General features: G+C 42.4%; 1 protein-coding gene across 1 annotated transcript in view; it reads right to left on the bottom strand.

Annotated features, from left to right (window-relative positions):
• Positions 1 to 238: 238 nt before the first annotated feature.
• Positions 239 to 9,445, bottom strand: part of creg2 (cellular repressor of E1A-stimulated genes 2) — a 28,893-nt gene continuing 19,686 nt past the window's right edge. Inside the window, exons 3-4 of the mRNA XM_052026005.1 lie at positions 8,069 to 8,182; positions 239 to 1,431 (exon numbers count right to left, since the gene is read on the bottom strand). Of these exons, the coding sequence (XP_051881965.1) occupies positions 1,281 to 1,431; positions 8,069 to 8,182 (265 nt within the window). The 3' untranslated portion in view covers positions 239 to 1,280. The remainder of the gene's footprint in view (positions 1,432 to 8,068; positions 8,183 to 9,445) is intronic.

The following is a 9,445-nucleotide window of genomic DNA, read 5'->3' as shown; positions in this document are numbered from 1 at the left end:
ACTGTTGTAACTTGAAAATGTCAATATTAATAATTAATAATTAACTTGCATGGCTTAGTTAACTATTGAAGAATGTAGGGAAAGGAAATTAACTCCTTCCAATAACACTTTAACCATTATTTAGGTTCAGAGAACTTTTCACGTATCTTTCATGTACCCTAAGAAATCAAATTGTGCAAATTTTCCTTTTAAAACTTTTTGGATAAGTTAAATAATACAATTATATAAGACTGCCAAATGTGAAACATGCTGTTTTATTACAAATTACGATGAATCATCACAGATTATTCAACATAGCAACTGCACCTGAAAGAGCAGTTGAGTCAAAAGCACTCTGCACATTTAAAAAGATTTTAGATGAGGGCTTTATGCCATGGCCTCACAGTAGACAGAAACCACTGGAGGCCACTCCTTTATCATTGGATGTCTGCTGGCACAAACATTTAAATGTTTCAACAAATACCAAGTGCTTTACAGAACATTCTCTTGTTTGTACCTGTTCTGCACAGCATAGTTTTTGTATATGAGACAGGCAAGTAAATTGCTGGGATCACATGGCCCATTTTATTAATTATATCGAAATTCAAGATTACATTTGATAACAATCATAAATTGCTGCAACAAACTAATGTATTGCCCTGAAATTTTAAATATTTGCAGCAAGCAGTACTGTCAATATATACTAATGCAGAATAACTCAAGCCACAACATTCTGTAATCAAATTCTGAAAGCTGCATGCTGTCATGGGTTAATCTCAAGGCAGAAAAGCAAACTTGAAATCCTGCAGAACGTTTGCAGGATTTTATTAAAATAATCAGCAGTTCCAAAGCACAATCTTTTTTAGCATTTTAACACAATACAGAGTTGAGGTATAGTAACACATTCCTTGCAGCACAGGCTAGCACATCAATGCGATTAGTAATAGCATAAGCAAGAAATATTGGCAAGGAGAAGAGGCAAAGTTGCCATATTACACCATGCCATATGTCCTTCCAATTCCCACAATTCCTTAACAGACAAGACCACGGTAGTACCCTCACCACCTGAATTACACAGGGGTTTAAAAATGTTCATCACCACCTTCACAAGGGCAATTAGGGATGGACAATCAGTGTTGGCCTTGATAGCAATAAATATCTTCTTTTAATAAAATGTTCCTTCTATACCCAACTGGTATGCCCAAAACGGAAAAAAGCTTTTCCAGCCTAAAGATACAAAATGGGCACCTGCAAAAAACTGTAAACAATGTTTTATTCTCTTGGGTGTGCTCTTTTAGAACCTATTCAATACTCATTGGGTTGGCTTTGAAATAATCTTCTACTGGGATTTTGGCAACCCCTCCAAACCAGTTCTGGAGCCATACTTGTCGAATATTCATTTTCATAAAGAACCAATTATGTTCTGGAGGCCACTTCTTCATCACTGGATGTCTGCAGGCACAAACAGTTAAATGTTTCAACAAATACCAAGTTCATTACAGAACATTCTCTCATCTGTACCTGTTCTGCAACAATTATGCTTTTATGCATAGTTTCACTTGTGTTTAAAACATTTTATATTTGTCTTGGCAGTTCTGCCAAGCAAAGCTTCCTCAAAGGATGCCTTTGTTAATTTAGTTTACCATCTTACCATTAAGTGCATGTTATAAATTACAGTTATGCTCCTAATCTGGCAGCACAACTCCCCATGGCCTTTAAGAATAAACAAAATAGAGAATAAACTAACAATGAAAATACATGCATTTATTTTTGTTATTTCTGTATGGTATATTTCTATAGTGCTCATTACATACAAAGTGACATCTCAGATTTATGATTGGAAGGAACTGTTAGGTTGAGGAAGCTATGTCAGAAAAGGACAAAACACAGAGAAAGAGGAGGCTTGAGGTTTTAGAAAGAAGTAAAACTTATTAAGAGGTTGTCAATATCAGTTGTAGAAAGTCAGTATTGAAAACTAGACCAAAACATAGGACTAGACCATTAAAAGGGTTTTCACATACAAGCTATCCCTGGGAAAAGAAGGCCTGACTTATGGACACTCCTACATATGAATGAGCTCCCATAATATTATTAAATTCAAAAGTCTGATGTACTGTATGTACATATGTTCATTCCTATGAATGGCAGAACTAGTTTCCTCTCCCTCTCCACCTTCAGTAATTGTTCTTTCTTATAAGTTTTATGTGCTTTTGATGCCATTCATTACAAATACCGTGGAGGTATGGTTACTATATCAAGCATTTTTTGTGATTTTTTTTGATTTATTGACAAAATTGACTTATGGACATCTGTAAAAACAGAACCTGCTCATTACCCGGGAATGACCTGGACAAACTCTGTGCCCTATAGAAATAAATCATCTTCTACGATAGTAAAGAGCCTTGGTGAGACCACACCTGGAATTCCTATTACAGTTTTGGTCTCCTTGCCTAAAAAAGGACATACTTGCTATAAAGGGAATGCAATAAAAATTCACCAGACTGGTTCCTGGGATGGCAGGTCAGCCAAATGAGAAGCGATTGAATAGGCTGAATTATCCAGTGTTTAGGAGAAAAAGGGGTGACCTCACTGAAACTTACAAATTGTTAGAAAGCTTTGAAGGGGAGATACAGGGAGGATATTTCCCTTGGCTATTAAGTTTATAACTAGGGTTATAGACTCAATAAAGGAGTAGGCACCTTCAGAAAATTTTGCTCTACTTCTTGTTTTTCACTGCACTCCTTCACTTACTTTTGCAGTCCTCACTGGAGTTTCCTTCCATCATCATTTCCTCCTTATCATTTCAATCCCTGCCTTTATGAATCTCCTTAGCATGTGCCCCTTAATTATTTTTGTCCATTGTCCATCTCATTGAAACCTACCGAATACTGAAAGGCCTTGATAGAGTGGACGCGGAGAGGATTTTTCCAATAGTGGGAGCGTCTAGGATCCAAGAGCACAGCCTCAGAATAAAGGGATGTCCCTTTAAAACTGAGATGAAGAGGAATTTCTTCAACCAGTGTGTGGTGAATCTGTGGAATTCGTTGCCACAGAGGGCGGTGAAGGCCAAGTCATTGGATGTATTTAAGGCAGAAATTGGTAGGTTCTTTATTGGTAAAGGGGTTACGAGTTACAGGGAGAATGGCCCGGAGAGACTTTGGAGCAGCGGGTCCCTCACAGGTATGGGCAAACTATTTAAAAGGCTTGTGTGTTTTCGCAGGCTTTCTCTTAAAGAATTGGCCTAGAGAGGTGTTGGAGCAGCAGATCCCTCACAGGTACGGGCAAACTATTTAAAAAGCTAGTGTGTTTCGTGTGTTTTTGAGGGCTTTTTTGTTCTGACAGAATTAAGAAGGGCCAATAAAAAGGTCATGTCAAGCAGGGCGGCCATTTTGGAGCGCCCATTGTCGGAGTGGACAGAGTCAGAGTGTATGGCTTTGGCACAACAGCTTCGGCATCAAGAGGCGGAGGCCATCTGCAGCAACAACACTGGTGAGTAGCTGGTAAGTAAAGGTAAGGTTTAATGTTATGTTATAACTTTTAAGTAGACTACAGCTAGGCAAGGAAAAAAAGTAGTTCAGATGGAGGGCAAGGCGATGTGCTGCAGCTGCATGATGTGGGAGCTAGTGGACCCTGCTGTGGTGCACAGTGACCACATCTGCAGTAAGTGCTTGAGGCTGGAGGAACTTCGGCTCAGAAATGATGAGCTGGAGTCGCAGCTTCAAACACTGCGAAGCATCAGGGAGGGAGTTATGTAGGTGCTGTGCATCGGGAGGCAGTCACCCTCACTTAGAGCAGGTACTTCTAGAGCCCAGGAGGCAGATAGATGGGTGACTGTCAGGGGAGAGAAAGAGAAAGGGAACAGGCAGACAGTGCAGAGGACCCCGGAGGCTGTTCCCCTCAAAGACGGGTATTCCACTTTGGATGCTGTTGAGGGGGATCAAACGGCAGTAGCCATGTCTCTGGCACTGGGACTGGTCTTGCTGTTCAGAAGGGGAGGAGAAGAGGAAGGCAATAGTGATAGGGGACTCGATAGTCAGGGGAACAGACAGGAGGTTCTGTGGACATGAGCGAGAATCCTGGATGGTATGTTGTCTCCCAGGTGCCAGGGTCCAGGATGTCTCTGATCGGGTCCACAGCATTCTTGTGCAGGAGGGAAAGCAGCCAGGAGTCGTGTTACATGTTGGTACCAACGACATAGGTAGAAAGAGGGATGAAGTCCTGAAAAGTGAGTTTAGGGAGCTAAGCAGAAGGCTGAAGAACAGGACCTCAAGGGTAACAATCTCAGGATGATAGCCACGTGATAGTGAAGGTAGGAGTAGGAGAAAATGGCAGATGAATGAGTGGCTGAGGAGTTGGTGCAGGGGGCAAGGTTTTAAATTTTTGGATCATTAAGATCTCTTCCGGGGAAGGTGGGACCTGTACAGATTGGATGGGTTACACCTGAACTCGAGGAGGACCAATATCCTTGCAGGCAGGTTTGCTAGTGTGGTTCGGGAAGGTTTAAACTAGTTTGCAAGGCGGATGAGAACCGGAGGGATAGGTCAGTGGAAGAAGTGCATGGAGTAAAGCCAAATCTTACATATTGAGAGGCTTTGAGGAAGGAGAAGCAGAGTATAAAAGTAGTAAGGTGGACGGGCTAAAGTGCATTTACTTAAATGCAAGAAGCATCAGGAATAAGCGTGATGAACTGAGAGCTTGGATAAGTACATGGAACTATGATATTGTGGCTCTTGCAGAGACTTGGCTGTCACCAGGGCAGGAATGGATACTGAATATTCCAGGATTTCAGTGTTTTAAAAGGGATAGGGGGTGGGGGGGAAGAAGAGGAGGAGGGGTGGCGTTACTGGTCAGGGGTACTATTACAGCTGCAGAAAGGGTGGATAATGTAGCAGGATCCTCGCTAGAGTCAGTATGGGTGGAAGTTAGGAACAAGAAAGGAGCAGTTACTCTACTGGGAGTATTCTATAGGCCCCCCGGTAGCAGCAAGGATACTGACGAGCAGATCGGGAGGCAGATTTTGGAAAGGTGCAAAAATAACAGGGTTGTTATCATGGGAGACTTCAACTTTCCAAATATCGAGTGGCACCTGCTTAGTACCAAAGGTTTAGATGGGGCAGAGTTTGTAAAGTGTGTCCAGGACGGATTACTGCCACAGTGCGTTGACAGGCCGACTAGATGGAATGCCATATTAGATCTAGTATTAGGTAATGAACTGGGTCAGGTGACAGGTCTCTCAGTGGGTGAGCATTTGGGAGACAGTGACCACCTCTCCCTAACATTTAGCATTGTCATGGACAAGGATAGGAGAAAAGAGGACAGGAAAATATTTAATTGGGGAAGGGCAAATTATGAGGCTATAAGGCTAGAACTTGCGAGTGTGAATTGGGATGACATTTTTGAAGGGAAATGTACTATGGAGATGTGGTCATTCTTCAGGGATCTCTTGCAGGATGTTAGGGATAAATTTTTCACAGTGAGGCAGAGAAAGAATGGCAGGGTGATGGAACCATGGTTGACAAAAGAGGTGGAACATCTAGTTAGCAGGAAGAAGGCAGCATACATAAAGTTTAGGCAGCAAGGATCAGATAGGTCTCTTGAGGAATAGAGGGTAGCAAGGAAGGAGCTTAAGAAGGGGCTGAGGAGAGCAAGAAGGGGACATAAAAAGGCCTTGGCGAGTAGGGTTAAGGAAAACCCCAAGGCATTTTTCACTTATTAAGAGCAGAAGGATGGTGGGAGTAAAGGTAGGACCGATTAGGGATAAAGGTGGGAAGATGTGCCTGGAAGCTGTGGAAGTGGGTGAGGTCCTCAATAAATACTTCTCTTCAGTATTCACCAAGGAGAGGGGCCTTGATGATGCTGAGGACAGTGTTGGTAAGGGTAATGTTCTAGCGCATGTTAATATCAAGAGAGAGGATGTGTTGGAGCTGTTGGAAAATATTAGGACAGATAAGTTCCTGGGGCCTGACTGAATATTCCCCAGGCTGCTCCGTGAGGCGAGGGAGGAGATCGCTGAGCCTTTGGCTAGGATCTTTGAGTCCTTGTTGTCCATGGGAATGGTACCGGAGGATTGGAGGGTGGCAAATGTTGTCCCCTTACTCAAAAAAGGTAGTAGGGATAGTCCAGGGAATGATAGACCAGTGAGCCTTATGTCTGTGGTGGGCAAGCTCTTGGGAAGGATTCTTAGAGATAGGATCTATGGGCATTTAGAGAATCATGGTCTGATCAGGTACAGCCAGCATGGCTTTGTGAAGGGCAGATCACATCTCACAAGCCTGATAGTGTTCTTTGAGGAGGTGACCAGACAGATTGATGAGGGTAGTGCAGTAGATGTGGTCTACGTGGACTTTAGTAAGGCATTTAACAAGGTTCCACATGGTAGGCTTCTTCAGAAGGTCAGAGGGCTTGGGATCCAGGGAAGCTTGGCCATGTGGATTCAGAATTGGCTTGCCTGTAGAAAGCAGAAGGTTGTGGTGGAGGGAATGCATTCAGATTGGAGGGCTGTGACTAGCGGTGTCCCACAAGGATCGGTTCTGGGACCTCTGCTTTTCGTGATTTTTATTAATGACTTGGATGAGGGGTAGAAGGATGGGTTGGTAAGTTTGCAGATGACAGAAAGGTTGGTGGTGTTGTGGATAGAGTGGAGGATTGTTGAAGATTGCAGAGGGACATTGATAGGATGCAGAGCTGGGCTGAGAAGTGGCAGATGGAGTTAAATCTGGAGAAGTGTGAGGTGGTACACTGTGGAAGGACAAACTCCATGGCAGAGTACAAAGTTAATGGCAGGATTCTTGGTAATGTGGAGGAGCAGAGGGATCTGGGGGTCCATATCCACAGATCCCTGAAAGTTGCCTCACAGGTGGATAGGGTAGTTAAGAAAGCTTATGGGGTGTTAGCTTTCATAAGTCATGGGATCGAGTTTAAGAGCTGCGAGGTAATGATGCAGCTCTATAAAACTCTGGTTAGACTACACTTAGAGTACTGTGTCCAGTTCTGGTTGCCTCATTATAGGAAGTATGTGGAAGCATTGAAAAGGTGCAGGGGAGATTTACCAGGATGCTGCCTGGTTTAGAGAGTATGCATTATGAGGAGAGACTAAGGGAGCTAGGGCTTTACTCTTTGGAGAGGAGGATGAGAGGAGACATGATAGAGGTGTACAAAATATTAAGAGGAATAGATAGAGTGGACAGCCAGGACCTCTTTCCCAGGGCACCAATGCTCAATATAAGAGGGCATGGCTTTAAAGTAATGGGTGGGAAGTTCAAGGGAGATATCAGAGGGAGGTTTTTTACCCAGAGACTGGTTAGGGCATGGAATGTGCTGCCTGGGGTAGTGGTGGAGGCAGGTACATTGGTCAAATTCAAGAGATTGTTAGATAAGCATATGGAGGAATTTAAAATAGGGGGATATGTGGGAGGAAGGGGTTAGATAGTCTTAGGTGAGGTTTAAAGGTCAGCACAACATTGTGGGCTGAAGGGCCTGTATTGTGCTGTACTGTTCTATGTTCTAATGGGGTTAAAACAAAACAGCCATGATTGAATGGCAGAGCAGACTCATTGGGCCAAATGGCCTAATTCTGCTCCTATGTATTATGGTCTAATTCCCTTTAGCTACCTACACCATTACGGATCACTTGCTATTCCCGAAGAAGATTCTGCACTACTAAGAGGCTGATGTAACACACATTTCCATCATGGAAGTCCTTCTAGGAAAACTAAATTTTTAAATCTCTCCCAATTGAAGGATGAGACTAGTGGAACTGTGAACCAGGTCAGGTGTTAAGACTCAACAAAGTCTTGCTCAAGCATCAAGATTGATGTATTTTCTGTCTAATGAAACCAAGTCAGGCCATTTATTTATTTCTAAATGAACAAAAAATTAACTCAATTGGCATGAAGTGTAAATGCATCAGAACAGATCTTTCATAGCAAACACATCACAATCAGTTTTGCATTATTCCTGGTTGTACATAAACACTCTGACTTTAATACAGGCAGTTCGTATCACTTTGATTTCCTACTTGCATAAAGTGCATATGAGAGACACTATTTTACAGATGAGGTATAGTGGTCAGTATGACTAAATGACAAACCTTGAAAACAGGGCTTGCTTTGCAAATTCAATTTCGTCAGAGGACACAGTCACCATTTGACCTGTAAGAGTCAGCCTGCTACATCTCGGATCCTCAGGGTTAATGAGATTTTGCCTGTGCACAGATAAGATATAGCAAGTGAATATACAACAAAAAATAACTAGCAGATTAACCAAGATAACACATTTGCAATGGGACTAACTCATCTTGCTTCATGAGATTATCATTCAGAGTGCATTATAGACCAATAAACATTGGACTTTTGATTGTCTTTAAAAGAAATGCCAATTCATATATGGTCCAAATTCTACTGTTCTTGATGGGAAATCCAGTCTGACAGTAGTTGAAATTCCAGCCTTTTTTGCTTCAGCAGTTTCAGACAATTCACAAACTACATCCAGTCAATTCCAGTTAATCCAGGCATGTTTTGCTTTAAAAATATCCAATTATTTCATATACAATACAACAAACTTGGATTTTTTTTCATAGCTTAGGATTGGTTTTGATCTGTTCTACTGATTCCCTTCTAGCTCAGTGTCTCTAATTTGTTGGTTTCTTCTTGTTTCCTGCACCTACCATTGCCATTCGTCCTCCAGAATACCTCTGCCACCTTGCAATGGAATGGTTTGGTGAGAAACCTCAGAAAACTTAGACTGCAAAAGGTTTGCAGCTCCAAATCTTTTATGTTCATTACAGCTGCTCCTTAGCTCATTGTCAAACTTCTCTCCAGCCTCCCCATTCCCAAGCATTGAGACCCCAGCCTCCCTCTCTCTGGTACCAATATCCTTCATGACTTTCTGAGGTCAATTGCCCAGCTAAATTCACTTAGCCCCTGTTTACTGGCATTGCCAATGGCTCCCACTCAGGTACTGTTGTCTCTTCCTGTAAAACCCACATTCAGTTCCAGTACTCCCACTTGTCTCTCCTGAAACTCTGTTTCAGTCCTTCCAAGCTAATTTCCAAGACGCTAACCAAGGGCACAGATAAAATTGTCTCTAGAGATCATGATCCTCAATCCATTTGTAGCTTTTGACCTGGCCGACCCTACCATCTCCCCTAGAGTCTTGCCTCCATTCTTTTCAAATGATTCCTTTATCAAGTGTTTAGCAGTTACAGCCATGGAAATGGAATGGTATGAGCAATGGAAACTCTTTCCATTCTCCACATCACCTCCAACGTCAACCAAAAATTCATTCATGGCCCCTCTCATCTTCCTCACCTAAGGACTTCCCTTTGACAATATAATTTGTAGTTGTACAGTTCACTTCCACCTATAGATGAATGTCATTCCACTCAACCTCTGGATCACCTCTCTGCCCTGTGAAACTGTTTATCCAACATAATCTCTTTGATGAGTCTTCTTCAGTTAAACATCAG

This window comes from Pristis pectinata, chromosome 11 (genome assembly GCF_009764475.1).
Source record: "Pristis pectinata isolate sPriPec2 chromosome 11, sPriPec2.1.pri, whole genome shotgun sequence".
Taxonomy (NCBI): domain Eukaryota; kingdom Metazoa; phylum Chordata; class Chondrichthyes; order Rhinopristiformes; family Pristidae; genus Pristis; species Pristis pectinata.
Note: the sequence above shows the minus strand (reverse complement) of the source record. Positions and strands in the feature narration are given on the sequence as shown.